General features: G+C 38.1%; 2 protein-coding genes across 2 annotated transcripts in view; one reads left to right on the top strand and one right to left on the bottom strand.

The window, feature by feature from the left end:
* Positions 1-19,120, bottom strand: part of sgcg (sarcoglycan, gamma) — a 184,718-nt gene that overhangs the window by 42,044 nt on the left and 123,554 nt on the right. The gene's annotated exons all lie outside the window — the stretch shown is intronic.
* On the top strand, positions 8,794-11,777 carry gsc (goosecoid). Its single transcript, XM_010778416.1, has 3 exons — positions 8,794-9,267; positions 10,093-10,352; positions 11,631-11,777. Exons 1-3 carry the CDS (start codon positions 8,955-8,957, stop codon positions 11,775-11,777), a joined length of 720 nt encoding a protein of 239 aa, XP_010776718.1. The 5' UTR covers positions 8,794-8,954.

Below are 19,120 nucleotides of genomic sequence, written 5' to 3'. Positions count from 1 at the left end.
AATGTATATAAAGACTATTTATTTTATTGTTTATAAATGTAATTTAGGCCAAAGAATGTTTGACCGTGGTTAATGTTAATTTTTGAAATGCAAAACCTCACAAAATGATTATTTCATGTACAAACATGTTGTGTTTTTTGGAAATTAAAACACTTATCTTTCTCAATAAATGTAGACTTTGGGATATAGCAACCCTCTGGAGTTATTACGCAGCCCAAAAAGGAATCTTATTCTACAGATATATAATGATAATTGTAGTAGTGTAGCCTAATTTGTATTTACCACAGTGCAGCAATACCAGGTTTAAACAGAACAGAATAGACGTGCAAGAAAAATAAAGACTTGCTGCATTTAAATGTTGATTTAGAACTTGGTATAACCAAAAATATGAGATACTATACCGTCCGGACACACTTACATTGTGGAACTGTAAAATACCAGACTCATTTGAATACAAATGTATGCACAAAGATGTAAATATGGTCTCTTAATAAAACAAAACAACAATGTTATATGAACAGTTTGTAAGAAGATTGTTCTCTTTGGCAATACATTCTTATGCAGATTACTTTATGTTCTGGAAAACACAAATATATATTGTTGTAACATTGGTTTTCAACATTCCATGCTAAAGGAACTAAACGTTTCCATTGGTAAGAACTTTGATGTGGAAGAATACGAAAGTGAATGTGTTTTAGATCAAATAGGGAAAGTGACCTGCTCTGGTTGTGGGACGTGCACCCTCAGTTGGCCTGTCAGACAGAGGCCAGTCTCTGTCTGATCAACTGGTTCTCCTCCAGCATCTTGGAGATGGTCCTGAGAACGGCAAGCTTGGCCTATTCAGGACAGGGTGATGCATTCCAGGGAAAAGAAGGTGTGGGTAAAAAATATGTTGGTACTTTGGTTCACGGATACTGTTTTGGCCAATTATGCAAAAAGTAATGTTCAAAGGCCACTTAGTCTAGGAGGCGAATTCGAGTATTGACTCGCGTATGTTGAAGAACTCCAAATATCTTGCTCGTTCCATTCAAGTGCTTTATTAGGAGGTTCAATGGATCAGCTGGCGGCCCACTGCCGACTTGCAACTTTTGCACGGTATTTAAACAAACAAATCCAACAGTCGCACGGATGTGTGCGGTCAAAAACCTGTTCCAACTTCCTCTCTAGACTTCCTGCTGTGTCACGCTGGCAGCGTTTTATACCTGAGCACGCTACTAAATTCTGCTTTCTATAAATAATAACAAAACATAAAACTAGAGCTGTCCATAAGCAAAATACAACATTACAAAAACAGTATAATTCATAGTTCAATTGGCTCACCAAACCATCATTAATTACCATAACACAATGTGCCTAAATGGCTCTTACAGATACTGAGGATACAATGTAAATGTGTGTCTCTACTGTATGGTGGATGAGGAGTTTCTGATCAGCTGACTTGTTACCAAGACTTTTCAACGCAAACTATTTGACTTATATCATAATAGAAAAGAAGAAGAAGAAAAGCACAGGAGTTCAGTTTACTGCTTACATTTAACAATCACTCAATAGTCTCACTAAGTCATGGCAGGCAGCCATTATTGTTTTTCCTATTCATACCTGTGGACTTCCTACTCTGAAATGTCTTCTATGAAAAAGGACTATGGATGTAATCAAACTCACTTTGACTTGTATTGGCTAATATTAAAGTACCAGTATTGAAATTCAAAACTGAATCAACATCTTGTGTTATCTTTACGAATATCTTTGCACAAACAAATATCACACGTGTGTGTGCTGGTTATCGAAGACAATGATTAGCCTCTAGATAGTTTACGTCTGGTGATTCAAAATGAATTGATTGCGGCACACAAGATTAATGTTTGACTCCAAGTAGATTCAATATACAGCAAAGCTCAAAATAAACGGTAAGGGCCCGTAATAATGCTCATGTTTATCTTTATGAGTAGGACACACCTCCTAACCTTTTGATGTTCGTCACCAATACACTTATTATCTACAATTCAATATGAGTTCAACACAATTTAACTTTAAAAGGTTTTTAGTGTATTTCTTTTTTTTTCTTGAATGTCTTCTCCTATGCACATTATGTATAGTTTTTAAAGAGCCTACCTTTTCCTTCTCGTTTAATTCTCTGCTGGTGGGTCTTTGGGAGAAGAAGAAAACATCTCTAACCATCGAGTCAGAATTAGTTCCAGTGCCTGAAAAACAAAGTAAATGTTAAAATGAGGCTTCTGCTTACTACCCACAATAAACCATCTCTTAGCTTATGTAGGCTTAGCTTTGACAATTTAGACGAAGCGGGTCTGTGTTTGATTATTTTTTTTCATCCAGTTTTATGACTTTGACCTTTAGAAGGCCATCTGAAAAGGTTTTAGTGATAATAAAAATAACAGCCCTGCTTTCAAACAGAATTAACTCTCAGGCTTCACACAATAACTGATGAAAACAATTGAAGCAGGGCCTGTGCAGCACCAGCAGTACAACATTTAAACCAAATGTTATAATATATTATTCTTTGCAAAGTAGTTTGTTGCGGATTTAGGAAACTGTACTGAACTGCAATGGTCCTCAGCCTTTTTCAGTGTGTGACATTTTACAATTCTGACCCCCAACACTACAGGTCACAGCCTTTGTGTAAACATTAGATATAATAGTCTAACCAAAGTGTTGCCTCTCCTCTCAGTTTGTCTTACCTGGCTGATTCAGTGGCCAACAAATGTAGCCAGCAGTAAAAAATAAATAAAATGTGCAGGTACAATGCCCATAGATTACCACAGTGGTTCTCAAACTTTTTCTGTCATTCCCCACTTTGAACAGGTGGGCCTTTTCAAGCCCCACCTGTTCCTCATCGCTCCAATAAAATGGTAGGCCAAACTTAAAATTGTCAAATGTATCGTTCTATAACAGGGGTCGCCAACCTTTTTAGGATGAGGGCTACTTTCAAAAAATAAAAACAAGTCGTGAGCTACTTTTACTCCTCATTTTTGTTTTTTTGCAGTGTATATATTTAGCACATTTGAACATTATTATATGCTACCTTTAACCTTTGTGTGCTGTTTGGGTCTGTGGGACCCGTTTTCAATGTTTACTAAAAGAAAATGTATGCAGTTTAATTATTTTAACCTGCTTTATTTGGGGGGGGGGACCTCACCTCCTCTAGGGGGGTCCGGGGGCATGCACCGGGAAGATTTTTTTTTTAATGTTGAAGTGAAATGCCTCAATCTGGTGCACTTTGAGCAAAAAATGAATTTATGGGTACAGCTCTGAACACACTGAAAGGGAGCTGTATACTTTTCAATAATCCAAACATCTTTAGAATATGATCAAAACCAATAACAAATCATTCAAACTGGTTTATTCTGATCTGATGTTACCTAGTTAGCATTCTTTCTTTTTATTTATGCATATTTTACTAATCACTATTTTAACTTTTTTTACTGTCCTATAGCACACATTGGAATGATTTATTACTTTATTTTTTACACCTAGGACTAGGCACTCCCCTTTTAAACTGTTACTTTTACTGTCCTATAGTACACATTGGAATGATTTCTTACTTTATCTATATTAAATAGATAAAGGTGTGCTCTCCCTAGCTCGCTCGCTCTCTCTCTCTCCCTCTCTCTCTCCCTCTCTCTCTCCCTCCCTACCTACCTCTATCGCTTGCTCTCTGTCTCGCTCGCTCCCTCCCTACCTCTCTACCTCGCTCTCTCTCTCTCCATGTCTCTCTCCCTCCCTCCCTACTTCTATCGCTCGCTCTCTCTCCCTCTCTCTCTCCCTCCCTCCCTCCCTACCTCTATCGCTTGCTCTCTCTCTATCTCTCTCGCTCGCTCGCTCACAGAGGCTGTGTGCTCCTCCGTGGCGATGACGGCTTGCGTTAAAAAATTATAATAAACATAGGCCTATTTGTAAAGTGGGGGGACACAAAGGGGATTTTGAAAAGTGTCACGGTTAAACTCCTTGTGAAGTGGTGAGGTGCCGCTCCACATTGCTTTTNACAAGATCTGAGTACTTCTACTTTTACTCAAGTACAAGATCTGAGTACTTCTACTTTTTCTCAAGTACATGATCTGAGTACTTCTACTTTTACTCAAGTACAAGATCTGAGTACTCGTCCCACCTCTGTAAAGTATGAGTAATATTCCCTCAAAGAAATACTAGTAGATAAAACTATCGATGGTTGAAGAAGTACTCAGTCGTACTTCAATAAAAAAGTAGAATACAGTAAGTTAAAAATACTTCACTGCCAGTTCAAGTATTGTATACATTTACTTAAATGTAAAATGTTGTCATTCTGAAAGTGCTATTTAAAATATATTCATCAAAATTGAGTAATGTGTTTATTATTATGCACCAGGGACGTGCACAGGTACGGGCTAATGTTGCCCGGGCAACGGCCCCTTTGGCTGACCTGCCCCTCTGGAGAGAGCGAGAGTTTGTTTTTCTTTTTTCTGTTGTGGCCGAATCAACATGATGAGCCCACAATTAGTATCGTAGCGAACACACTTTGTCAGCGCTCTCATCTTCCGGTGCGTTAAGACCACCTCAGTGTCGGATTTAGAAAACTTGATTTTGAGTTGTCTCATGGCAGTTAGGGTATAAGGGACAAACCAGGGGACTTTACTTCCTCTTGATACCGGCGGTTATTTACAAAAAAACACCTAAATATAGCCTACTTGTTGCTATTGTGCTTCTGTCTTTCTGTGTCTTTTCATCTGTAAACTCCCTCAACGCTCGCTCTCTTTTCTTGATCGCCCTCTCACGGGTGAACAGTTCAATGTCCCGCTTCATTGTAGGAATTCTGCCATGTCTCTACTTTAGTTTGACCATCTCTGTTATTAAGTTATGGAATACTAAATAAATAAGTAATTAGATACCTTACCGTTACTGCGCTCATAAAGAATGATAAGAATAAGAATAATGTGAATTGAACTGGTTTCATTAATTAGTGAGTTTATTTAAGGTAATTAGTTAGAGGCCCTATTTTATCAGTATGTCTGGACTGCAGTTACAATGATCAAACTACATTAGAACAGAATTGTCCCCATTTTGTATTTAATAGTTACTAACATTAGACTTTTTTGATGAGATATGGACCGCAAAAAAAAAAGTCAATGCTTTTCATTTTTAAAATCAAGTTACCGAATGCAAGTAGTCGCCTTAGCTTATTTTTTTATAAGATGTGAATTACTGTTCTATTTAGTTGATGTAATAATAGTTTGGTTTCTTTTACATTAAAAACAAGTTACAATTTTCAAAAGATCTTGTTTTTTATCGGGGGGAGGCCTTTTTTCCAGTTTAGAGCAATAGCCCCTCCAAATGTCTGTGCACGTCCTTGTTATGCACATTATGATATTGTCAAACTGAGGACGCCGGTTCGAGTCCTGCCTTCAAAATAAAAGCAGTGGAAGCAAAGATGTACTTAAAGTAGCTAAAGTACTCTGTGCAAAATGCTGTAATTCAGGATGTGCATCAATAATGTATTTTCCACTGATGCATGCACGATATATATATATATATATATATATATATATATAGATCTATCTATCTATCTATCCATCTATCTATCTATTTATCTATATATCTATCTATCTATTTATATCTATCTATCTCTATCAATCTATCTATCTATATATCTATATATATTCATCTATATATCTATCTATCCATCCATCTATCTATCTATCCATCTATCTATCTATCTATCTATCTATCTATCTATCTATCTATCTATCTATCTATCTATCTATCTATCTATCTATCTATCTATCTATCTATTTATCTATCTATCAACCTATCTATCTATCTATCTATCTATCTATCTATCTATCCATCTGGTTATTTTCTGATGGTGTGCTTATGTAAATTATGTGCTCACTTTCTGCCCCATCCGTTGAAGGATGCATTACCAACTCTTCCTGTTTTATTTGCTGTATTTAACCAGGTTTTACCGATCAGGCTCTGATATATAAAGATGCATCCTCTATTGTGAGTCCTCAGCCTCCATCAGCCGCCTGATTGACGCTTCTATTCACCTTTAAGTGCCGCCTTTACACTGCCTTCACGGCTTTTATTTTCAAATGGACGTTTCGTTTTAAAGCAATCCCTTTGACTCAGCCTTTTCACTGCCACTTGGAGGTAGAAATATAGAAATAAACGTGGAAATAATAACAGCATATGGCCCCGTTCTTTCCCTCCCACTCTCTCAGGGCTGCGACTGTATTACAGAAAAAGCTTTTCAGCACAGGAACATGTTTCCATATCAAAAGGAGACAACAACAGGACTTCTATCACATTCATGCATGCAGGTGAGCCGAAAACTCATCCTTGTGTGCTGTGAAACGCAAAATAAAATGCTTCAAATTCAAATTGTGCCCACTTGTAAAGTATTTGAGCTGGAATGTAGAAAGGCAATTCAATTTAATTTGAATTTTAAATCTAAAATCCTGTTTTGCTTTTGGTATCACTGGAAATGTGTATGGAATAATAACTGTAACCTACACCTGCTGAGTATAAAGCTCTGATTCTATATTCGACTTATGCTTATGCTTAATGTGCTTTGAGGACATAGTCTTTTTTGACCATCACACCCTCCAAACCTGCCCCAACAATTTTTTTAAACAGGAATCATAAATATGTAAAAGTATCTAATGGCATGTCTATCCTGGATATATATAATGTTCCATTTTAAATTGGGTGCAAAACAATTGGAAATTGGGCCACATGTGCAAAGATCCATTGTTGAGCACAACTCTTTGTAGAACACACAGACACACACACACACACACACACACACACACACACACACACACACACACACACACACACACACACACACACACACACACACACACAGGTAAGGAATTTATGCTCAGACAACACAGGACAGAAATAGAGCTATACCACCAATCTCCCGCAGAATGACAAACCATTAAAGGGAATTTGGCACATATGGCACATTATTGCAGGCATGAACAAAAATTAACTTGTTCATGAAACATTATCAAAAGTCTCTCCGAAAGTAGACTTGTTTTCCCCTCAATGATATTAAATTGAAATAAAACATATTAGCTTCAACTTGATATCATTGCGTTATGTGATGTCGAATCTGTGGACATAATACATTTAATTAAGATCAGCGGTTCAGTTTTTTCAGTGCGAACCACAGTTTATTAAAAAAGAATAAAACGATAATAAAATATTATTTGCAGTATACGGTTAAACAATTAAAAAATATATAACGTATAAAGTCCTACATTTAAAAAACAGAACATTTGAAATTGCATTCTTAATTTAGATAATGTTTTATGATTTGGTTTGAGCAGTGTGCAGTCGGGAGTTAATGCCGGATAAATATTTGTATCCACGTTGAATTATTGTAATTATTTTTCCTCGTGCATGTGGACACGAAGGTGGGCTCGCATTGTGCAGATGAGTGAAATCGGTCGCTTTGGCGCATTAGCTTCAGACAATGCGCCTCAAAGTGTCCGCAGTGCGTTAATCACCTCTCATACGCAAGGCACATCTCCAAATCACAAACTTATCTGTCAGCCTGACATGTGTTAAGAACACATTGAGCGTTAAATGCAATCAATGAGTCCCATTAGGGTCTGAACTGGGAATCCACGTTCCTCCACAGCAGCCCCCACAAACACACACAGACAAGCCCTCCACTCAGCATGTTGATTAGCGGTGTAAATATGCAATAAGTACTCTGTTTCCAGGCTGAATGGAGGCGATAATGGGCCGTTATCTTATCCCGGTCAGGGGGACATGCTGGTGCTGTTGACCCGCAGAGAGAAGCTGCTGCCGGGGAGGAAACGCGCTGATGTGCGCCCCAGGGAGCACGAGCGGAGGCTGGATAATGAGATGAATCGCAGATATAATGCTCAGCGGCTTCTGTCTGACATGGAAATAGGGTTATTATTCATTTACTCATGTGGGGAAGCGGAGAGGAAAACAAATAAAAGCCTTAATTACAGTTTCATGCAGCTTGTTGTCCCTGCAGATCTCCAGGTCCATTTATTAACTTCTAATTGATATACCTTGGAAGTGTTTATAGCATCTCATTCTAAAGTAATAATAATAATAATAATAATAATAATAATAATAATAATGTCATAATAATGATCAGACTCCAAGCATGGATGGCCTATCAGCATCCTGTTCCTGTGGAGGCTGAATGTATATTAAATAAAGACAACACTGTGTTGAAGTATGGGTGTATAGGCCTGTGGAGAAACCTGACATTTCTTGACGATTTGAAAATTGTTCAATTCATATTTATATTTAAATAACTTACTATATCACCTTTACCCCTAAACACGTATTATATATAAAGCAATAGAAAATCATGTTAAACACAGAAATGGAAAAAATAAAAATCCATAACATTAGTAGAATTATAATTTAAAGATTATGAGCCGGTTAATCAATGTATTTATTTATTTTTGGTGTTCGTTTTTAGATTTTACCTGCTCCTTTATTACGGACCCCCCCCCGTGTGCGTATAGGCCTACTAATGTAAATGTGTTCCATTAGATTATAATGCCTTCATTGACAAGGAAATAATCGGATTACTGTGTAGGAAGAGCCTCTGTGAGGCAGCAACAGTTTCCAAAAGTCTGCAAACAGTAGGGATTATCTTAATTGAATTAATTCTCAATACACACATCTGCAGCCGTCCGCGCGGCCGCTGATCCCAGAGCAGCCGCTCCGGAGTGACGTCAGCAGGGTATAAAAGCAGCGCAGCTCCCAGCAGATCCCATTTAAAGAGCCAGTCCGCATCCTCGAGACCATCAGTGCATGCATGGAACAAAAGTAACCCCAGAGTCACCATGACGCACTTCTAGGATAACTTGTTCTACGCGACACCGAAAGCTTCCCGTCCAGGACTTTCTCTTTACCGAGCAGTTTTCACTTCTACCACTTTCCCGCCGCCCTCCGGTGTGATGCCCGCCGGGATGTTCAGCATCGACAGCATCCTGTCCGGCCGGCCGAGCTGCAAGGAGCCGCTTCTGCTGCACCGGAGCGGCCCGGTGGTGCTGTCCGGCCTCACGGACTCCATCTACACCGACTACAACGGACTGTACTCGGCCACATGCGGGCCGTCTCCCCCCGGAGTTCAGACTATGAACGGGGCCAGGATAGGATATAACGGCTACTACTACGGACAGCTCCACGTGCAGGGGGCCGGGGGGGGGCCGCCGTGCTGCGGCTCTGTGCCCGGCCTCGGCCCGCAGCAGTGTCCCTGCATCCCGCCAGGTACGACCGAACACTGCTGATGTTTACCGACTTATATTTACACATCTTAAAATGTGCACATTATACTTAATGGAAGTAAAATTCAAACGGTATTTCCTCTGTGGGATTAAATAAGTGTGCCTTTATTAAAATAATAGAATGTGGACTTTGTGATGCGCCATTTCTTAAATAGTTTATTTGTTGCACCAGGGCTCGGTTTGAACAACATAAACACAGTTTAAATGGCATATTGTAATTCCATAAAGTTACCCTCAACCTTTATTGTGTCACCTTTAAGGCTTGTTATTTTGATGATGTCCTTTAATCTGTGAGAAAATTATTTGCGAAGACAAAAACATAATTGTTGTTCTTATGCATAAAATAATTAAAACCTTTATTGCATGAACTAACATCTTCAAATGCACCCACAAGCCAAACCATGCAGAACATATTGTAATCTTAAATCAGATGCTTGCGTGATGTCTTTATCCTGTTGTTATGACCTCAGCCCTGCTGCGGTTTACTGTCACTGAGCCGGCTCCAAACTGTTGCTTTACGCATGGACTTAAATAGATGCTTGTTTATGTACAAAAGGACCGATTGTTTTAAATCTGGAGTTTTTTTTATTCTAAGAAAACATATTCACTTACATAAAAGAGCCAACTCTTACATTTCAGATTTTCGTTCTTTTACGCAGCAGCTGTAATCTGCGTGTACAACCTCAGCCAGAGTTTCCAATTATCCACATAACTCAGAGCCCTGTTTATGTGTGTTTACGCGTTGTGACAGTAGGACCGTTCAGCCCTTAAACTCACTGCTGTATGGTCTTTCCTCCCCCGCCTACAGGCTACGACAGCCCGGGCTCGGTGCTGATCTCTCCGGTGCCGCACCAGATGATGTCCTACATGAACATGGGCAGCCTCTCGCGCACCGAGCTGCAGCTCCTCAACCAGCTGCACTGCCGCCGGAAGCGGAGGCACCGCACCATATTCACGGACGAGCAGCTGGAGGCTCTGGAGGGCCTCTTCCAGGAGACCAAGTACCCGGACGTGGGCACCCGCGAGCAGCTGGCCCGCAAGGTCCACCTCCGGGAGGAGAAGGTGGAGGTCAGAGATTCACCTTTTCATCACACACACACTCAGACTGCGGTTAGAAGTACAACACATGCAAACAGTATTAATGTGCTCTAAAATTAGATTTACGTTGTGTTTATTTAAAAAGATAGTAGGGCTTATTACAGTGACACAACAATTATTATTGTTATTATTTCTATTATTTACGCCTTTTCCTCAAGCCAACGGCCTTTGAAATGTATACAGCCTATATCTAAAGAAGAAAAAAGGGAGGTTAAATAATTTAGCTTTTGCCACTTCCAGAATAAAAACACATGAGTTCCTTAGAAACAGATAATTGTAATAATATTTAAACGTATTTATATTGCACATTTTACAGAAACTCCTCTCACAAAAACAGAACCTTTAAAACACAGATAATTACATGTGAATGAAAAATAAAAAGACTGTTAGATGGAAAACCACGCTAAACATTAACAATTATAGCCTAATAATAATAATAATAATAATAATAATAATAATAATAATAATAATAATAACAATAGCAAGGTACATTTACTATTAGGCTTCTAGTAATTTATTTGATCATTTATCGAAGAAAGAAAGTGTTTACTTACCGCGATAATACACAAGTAGCCTATAGGACATCAGGAATCTCTCATTTTAATTCGTTTATAAAAAGACCAATATCAATTGTATGTCATTAAGTTGTGAAATGTTGGACTAGGCCTATATCAATTAAATTGACTGGGGCTTCACGGGGGAAATTCCATATATTCACTCACACTGTTCAATGATTTAACACCAGAGGAAATACAAAATTAGTGTAATACACATTTTTTTAATTTGAATTGCGCGATACAATTAATAAATAAAGGGTTCATTCGAAATCCGGTGTTGTGTCAAATTATGCACCCCCGTCGTAAAATGCACCCCCTGGCCTGAAAATAAAAAATTAACTGAAAAATAAGTGACGAATGAATGCAAAATCCAGGATTCGACCACCCAACCATCAAAAAGACAACATAGAATAGCGGACTATACGTTCAAATGCGCGTTCCCGTGTCTAGGGGTGCATTTCACGACGGGGGTGCATAGTTTGACACGACACCTGTAGCCTATTAACTGGAAATGAGCTTTGTGCATTTAAAGTGGAGGAATCTGTTAATTGTAGGCTACTGTAAAAATCAAATACATACACTGAAATATACTCACAGGCTCTATTCGGGTTGACCGGGAATATTGAGGGCAAAACAAGAAAAATAAAAACCTTAAACTTAGATATCAAAACTGTGCTTTTTTATCACGTAGGTTTGGTTCAAAAACCGGCGCGCGAAGTGGAGGAGGCAGAAACGGTCTTCATCAGAGGAGTCAGAGAGCTCTCAGAAATGGAACAAATCCTCCAAAACCTCCACGGAGAAGCCGGAGGAGAAAAGCGAGGGGGACTCTGACAGCTGAGGACCCTGGGGGGCGAGTGTACAGGCGGCGGGGGGGGCATCCGCCGGGTTATGTTGGGGGGGGGGGGCATGCCGCGGGTTATGTTGCGATGTTGCACAGCTGTAAATATCTACGTTTTATTATTGATCCTGTGTCCGCTATTTATATTTAATTTAAGTTTTGTAATTAAGGTTACGCTGGCTCGGGGGGGTGGGGGGCATGTCTGAATATATGGTGATGTTATATGTGGATATTAAATGTTGTATTTCCGGTATTTTCTCCGTTGTGACATTATTCACTGCCGCAGGGGAACAGACTGTAAAAAACAGCTGAGTGAAATATCATCTTATTTTATTTTGCAAAAATAGCAAAGCTACTTAAAAGGACGAAGAGCATTCATTAAAAATATAAATGAAATGTCATCAACATGTTGTCCGACTTTTACTTTGAGACAAAAATTTGGGAGCACAAAATAGATTTTTCGAGAAAACGGGAGGGATTTAATTTAGTAAGCGTTTTAACGGAGAGGAAAACAAAAGCACGTCATCATTTCACATTTCCCGCGTCGATTGTATAGGTTAAAAAAAGGCATCGCCAATCATTTAAGCATCGAAAACGGATATGAATTTAAATAATATTGAAAATAAAGAGCTGTAGACTGTGTCAGGTGGAAGTATTAGAAGCCCCAGTCCGGCCAAAACACACATCTTTTAGAGACTTAATAATGGAAGGGCAATGACTCAAACCGTGCTGTCCTCTAACTGTTTACGGGTGCTTCTGTTCTGAAGCCTTTTTGCAAAATAATAATCCAAACCCTTTTCTCTTACCGTTGGAGTGTAGGCTATATTTCCCAAGGAAGACAAACATTACAGACAACTGTGTGACGCATTTCCGTTACGAGATTAAAGCGGAACATTATACAGTTTATTAGGTGGTGGAAGGTAGCCTAACTAAGTGCATGTACGTACTGTAGTTTATACTTCTACTTCACTAAAATCTGAATATTGTAGCTACTTTTAATTAACTCATTTATTGACAACATTCGTTACTAGTTACTTTTGTAGGTTTAAATTATGAATACATAAATAAGTCAGCTATTACATTATGATGTAGCCTACTATTATGGAAAGAGATATGTGACAGTATAAAAATGTATTGAAAATGTGTTTCTAATCATTTACGAGCTGCACAATTAAACTGACAAAAACATGAATGCATCACTCATTATAAACCAGTGATATAATATATTACTCAGAAAATAGACACTTTCGAAAATGTAGATTTGGTTCTTAAATATGTGGTTCTCAACAGTATATAGTTTACTTTTAACAAAATATGTCTACACTGCGGTATTATTATTTTAACTTGAGTGTAAGACCACAGTTATGGCAGAGCTGCTGTATTGAATTGCAATAGATTATATAAGTGTTCTTCATAAAGTGAGAACAAAATATATTTCAAAGTAGTGTGAGATTGTCTCAAAGAATGTGAGGTGTGTCATTTTTAAATGTAGCTTGTCATTATTGCACTCTGGTTAAATAAAAGACAACTAAGCATCAGCGTGGATGAAGGGAAATATATTTGGTTTACACAGTAAGATGCACTTATTTAGCCGCAGGGCCCCAGATAAAAGGAGTAGGCTATAACATAATTAAAACGTTAAGTATTTAGGCTGTTTTCAGTATGTTTACATTCAATATATCAATGTTAAGCACAACAAATCAAATCTAATATTTATGCTATGAAAAAAGGAATACAATATGCCATAAATATAACTGAAGATATGCTGGATAAGAATACAATTACAAAATTCTAAATTCTAAAAATAATAAAAATAATTTGAAAATGAAATGTTGTATTTGTGCCAGCTCAAAGCTTTGTTCTGGTGGGTGCTTAAGTTTTGTAATCACGATGACCTTCATGTTGCTAAAGTTCTTTCTACGACCTTGCAACTAAAGATTATTTCTAAACTATTAATAAATCCTAAACATTTTAAAGACAGACATGTTTTACCTTAAATGTGTGTGGTCTTTCCATCAGTTGTGCAACTTTTGTCCTCCCGTGGTTTAGTTAAAGCTTTAAATAATCACCCAAATCTGTGTTACACCTTTTTAGCCGCAACTTCATTTCAACTTTCATTTCATTGGAGGTCTCCCTTGAAAAAGAGATCGATGATCTCAATGGGATTCACCTGGTTGAATAAAGGTTTGAAATGAAATGAAACTCATTACTGTAAGTTTTACTTTTCTTTTTGGGATGTATGGTCAATAGATATAATTTCCACAAATTAAAAACAAATGATTGAGTTCAAAAAGGCAAATAATTGGTATTATTTGACTATAGTTCGAATCAGAGGAACATATCTCGATGGATAATCACTGGTGTGTGTTAAGTCAGGATTTAGTTCTGGAAACATTTCAAATCGTTTTAATGGCAGCACAGAAAGACAATATGCATTTTGTTATTGACAGATAATTCAATGGCATTAGTGATCATAATTGTTCTTGCAAATAATTAGTGAAGAACCATCCATGTCATTTTTGTGACAATTGGATGACACGAAACCTTATTTCGTATTTACATAGAGAACTTTAGAAACGCGTCAAATTGACCCAAAGACAACAGGAAGAATAACTAACTGAAACCTACATGAAACCCCCGAGGAAACTGAAGCAGCAAAGCCCCACCATTTTTGTCTTCATTTTTATTTTATTCAATTCATTGAACTAACAATTTTGGTGCTCTTTACCATCAAATAATGGATATACGCCTTATTAATATCTGATGGTGTTTGACCTCTGACCCTCAGTGACAGCAGCCTCATTGGAGATCACTGTTTTTCACCGGAACAATCCAGTTATATATATATCAATCTATTTATAACATACACTGAGGAAATGTAGTCTACCGGTTCAGATCCAGTGTTCTTATTATGTCTATAAAAAACAATTAAACCATGCTAAGAAAAAGTACATCATGAATAAAAATACATTAATCATTCAGAATGTTATTCATTTTCTCAGAAGACTCTATACTCATCTGATGGTTTTAAAAAGATTAAACTTCACTATTCTTTTTTTAGATTCTTTTTTGGGTCACCGTTGCCTTTTAATGGAGAGACAGAGGGTCTCGGGTCGGATTCGAACCCTGCTCCTCCGTAGAAGGGACTGAGCCCAGCTCGGACAAGTGCTTACTCTTCATATAATGAAGCTTTTATTGGTGATAGCTAACAGATATTCAGATGTTTCCATGCCAAAGAATATTAACACAATTCAATACTTTCTAGTGTACGTTATTCTTGTCAGCTGACAGCAGCATTTTGGGGATCACATGAAATAAAAGCCATAATACTGACATTCTTTTATGGCTCATGTTGTTTCCCATTCTTTTGTGGGGATTTCCAATCAAACTAAAGCCTGTCTTGCTCTTTGACAGCGTATCAAACACCAGGCATGTGTGTGGATGTTATAGGCAGCGCTGGAATAGTACTCGCATAGTATTTATTGTCTGTGTACAAATACACTGTTACAAGTAAAAGTCTTGCATTCAATTTTACTTAAGCAGAAGTACAAAAGTATTTGCATCAAACTATCAAAACAAAAAACACTCATTAAGCCAAATGGCCTTTTTTCTGAATACTTTTTTTATTATAAGGCTGGACTATTATTAGAGACCTTTGTGCAGATGGTAAAGGTGGATCTAATTGTAATAACTATGTATACTGCTGGGTATATTAATCCTTAATACATACAAATATTAAGAGCCTGCATAGTAACTACAGTTTTCAAATAAATGTAGTGAAGTAAAAACTTTAAAGTATTATAAAATGAAGTACTTCAAAATTGTACTTAAGTACTTCAGTAAATCTACTTAGTTACACTGAGTTTCAGTGGGCTTTATGAAGGAACACTTCAGCATGTTGGCTATTTCTCATCAAATGACCTGATGCTTCATTATGTGACACAATGAATAATCTGATAATCATATTATGAAAGAACAACATGTTGGAACAAAAGAAGGAACAGAGCACTACATAATGATGAGAGGTCATATCTAAAGTGACAGCTGGCTCTTGCACAGATACATATTTCATTTAATAAAGATGTACTTTTACCCTCCAGGAGATAGAACATGAATATATCATAAAGCTGCAGGGGGGAAGCCTCCATACTTTTTGATAAATGACGTAATGCTCATTCATATTTAAAATCTGACACCTTGTTCCTGTGGATCAGTGACCAAATATGGTCTGATATAAATCCTACTTTGATACAGTCTTTTTTACAATCATCTGCATCTGTGTAAACCCTTCATGAGCAGAGATGCTCAATTATTTTGCATTACTGGCTGCTTTTGCCATGTTTTTTATGAATGAGTTTATATTTCTACATGTGTATTTAAGTTGTATAAGTAGAGCCAAATAAACATCCAACTGAACTTCAAATGAGTTAGTTCTGCTTTGAAGTGACAGCTCGACGATGGCAACAGACTGAGCAGTTGTAACTGAGCGTTTGTTCTCGGTTATGAATAAAGTGTTATGATCAGAGGCAGCGTGACGACATGCAGCGTCACTGGGATTCATTTTGATCTCAGCTCACTATACATTTATTAATACATCTATAATCTAGCTGAAAACATGTTATCGGAAGATTTGAATTTCAATATTTTAAATCAAGTTTCATATATTGCTTCATTAAAAGGATTCAATAACATGTCCTTATTAGGCAGGTTGCAAAAATGGGTAAACCTGTTTGCTATGGAATCTATATCAGCTTAAGTTACATTACACTTTTTTAAATATCATTTTCTTTCAGTAAGATTCAGTCAAATCCATACATCTACAATAAGAATGTCATCAAAATGTGTTACACCAACTATAAATACAGTGTTTTTATAACATGACAGATATAGTCCTCATTGTGTTCTGCTGCTCCAACACTTCCATCTGTCTCATCAGCAGCTACTCCTCATTGGATTTGGCACTTTGGGACTTTGGCACTTATACCTCATTCACACCAACGCAACTCCGGTTCAAGCTCCGTGCTAGAGCTTTTCAGGTTCAGAACCGGTTCTTCGGTTTAGCTCCGGCTCTCACACCCTGAAAAGAACTTACAAAGACCTGCCTGGTGTCTCGCCGGTTGGGGATAGAAACTCGCCCCAGGTGGGTCTCGAGCAGGTCGGCGGGTAGGGCTGACGAATGAGAGGGGCTGGGGGCGGTTGCCGAGAAGCTCTAGTGGCGGGGGGGGGCGCGGTGGGTGGGCGGGGGGGGGGTGGGGGGTGGGTGTGGGTTGGGGGGGGGGGTGGTGGGGTGGGGGGTGGGGGTGTGGTCCGAGACATGACATCACCACACGAACACCCAATAAAGCTGGGACGGGGGGGGAGCGGGACCGAAACAGACTGACTATAACGGAAATAAACAGTACCAGCGCTAAAGTGTGACAAATCAAAAAAAGCATATAAATTAATTATATGTTTTATAATTGAAGATAATTTTGAATCCAAGTTGCAACGAAAGTCGTTGTATTATGTCAATACACTGCATAAAATAACTCGTATTATGTAAATTAATTTTAATTGCAAAGAAAAAAAGTCACATTTCGTCGAGCGGATGTCGTTCTTCTTTGTCAAGTTTTAATATAAAAAGGAATTACGAGTCGTGTTTCCTCGTTTTCTAAATAAGACGAGACTTTCAATTTGAGTTATCGATTAAAAAGAACCTGAGGCGGAAAACATAAAGGTGCACGACCCTTGACACGGTATTTTTCCAGTCTCTTTATTACAAACTTTTTTTTATTTTGCTCAAGGTAATTTAAACACTTTCTATCTTTACTGGACTTTTTCTCTACCTTACCGACACGCCCCACGCCGCACACCTAAAGTGACACGCACAGTCAGGTCGTGAATTATTTAGTGACGCGATATATGGCTCCTTAATTATCCCTAACCACACGGAGTACCAAATACCAAGCCCGTTTAGAGTCTCTCGGACTAGACCGGGCCGAGATTAGACAAAAACTTTTTCAGGGTGGAATCTTCGGACGTCAACGGAAGGAGAGGGGGGTCGGTTCGTTTTGATTTCTTTTGTAATATATGATCGAATTCTGATTAATTGTGTACCGCTCGTCTAAATAAGTTATGAGGCAGAATTGTACAAGAGAGTCCCCGCAATGGGTCCCTAATCTTGTGAGACTATAACTATATAAAGGAGAAAGGTCACATCTTCGTATAGAAGATCTGGGATAAACTAAATTTGGATGTACAGCCGTTGTATGTAATAATTTTTTGTTTCGTTTGCCACAAAAGAGAAAAACTCTTCCAATCCAAACCCCAACCATATATTTTTATCCCATTCTTTTCCGTTTATTTGACTTAAAGAATGTTCCAAATTTCAATTGTACATACAAATTGGTTGGTTATTAATGACCGAAGGTAGAGTACACGGTAAATTTACAACCATGGACAGTATGTAATAAACAGAACGGACAGTCATTATTTGTACCTTATAGAGGAGTACTGTGGTACTCCATAAACGTTGGAAGAAAAAAGGGAGAAAATCGACAAGTTAAGATTTGACTCTGCCTAGAGCGATACATTGTCCCACAAGTGTTCACATGGTTTTTGTCCGTACCGTTTATAACTTAACCCCCCGGATATAGTCAAATAAGTAAGGGTTTGTCGACACCATCGTGAGAGATTTGGTCCTTTGACCCCTGTCAAACCTACAGGTCATAAACGACTAAATTAATTCACCAAGTTAAAATAAACTATAACTTAAGTTTACTTGTTTCATCGTTATTATAATTTAGCACTTATATTCCACAATATAAAAACCCTAGTTCTTATAAAAACAGTAGGCACATGTTAACCAAAGACTAGCAAAGAGTGTAGCAAAATATTTGTTTACATTATATATTATTTATTGATGTTAATTTTATTTGTGATTGTCGTAAATTTGGTTTCCTTTAATTTCATACTTACATTTATTTTATTATTTACATGGCCTGATCTCGTTTTCGTGGTGTATGCAGTGACGATAATTGCAGTCCCCGTCCCCGCCCGTTTGAGTGATCTTGTTGTAGTTTTTCGGCCGCAAAATAGGTCAAACATGTGTTTGGCTACCTCTTTGAATTGTTCGTCGTCACCAGTGACTTCTCTGGTCGATGGATGACCCTTAGACGCAGAATGGCTACTACCACTGTCATTCCTTCGACCTCGTGTTAGCGGTAACAACAATCGAACAGCCGACAGTCACACTCCCAAGGCGCGACAAACCGAAATACTTCGTCCGTGCGTTTTGCCAAATGCAGTACTAGGCGTCTTGCTGGACTCGTGTACTCGTCGTGGGTCAGCCCTTGAGACGTATC

This window comes from Notothenia coriiceps, unplaced genomic scaffold (genome assembly GCF_000735185.1).
Source record: "Notothenia coriiceps isolate Sejong01 unplaced genomic scaffold, NC01 NC01_scaffold00019001, whole genome shotgun sequence".
Classification (NCBI taxonomy): domain Eukaryota; kingdom Metazoa; phylum Chordata; class Actinopteri; order Perciformes; family Nototheniidae; genus Notothenia; species Notothenia coriiceps.
Note: the sequence above shows the minus strand (reverse complement) of the source record. Positions and strands in the feature narration are given on the sequence as shown.

What these genes read in the sequence shown, in the direction of transcription:
- gsc (XM_010778416.1), top strand. Translation starts at nt 8,955, where the DNA reads ATGCCCGCCGGGATGTTCAGCATCGACAGCATCCTGTCCGGCCGGCCG. An exon ending in GTGTCCCTGCATCCCGCCAG is followed by an intron (nt 9,268 to 10,092) that starts GTACGACCGAAC and finishes CCCCGCCTACAG; the next exon opens with GCTACGACAGCCCGGGCTCG. An exon ending in TCCGGGAGGAGAAGGTGGAG is followed by an intron (nt 10,353 to 11,630) that starts GTCAGAGATTCA and finishes TTTATCACGTAG; the next exon opens with GTTTGGTTCAAAAACCGGCG.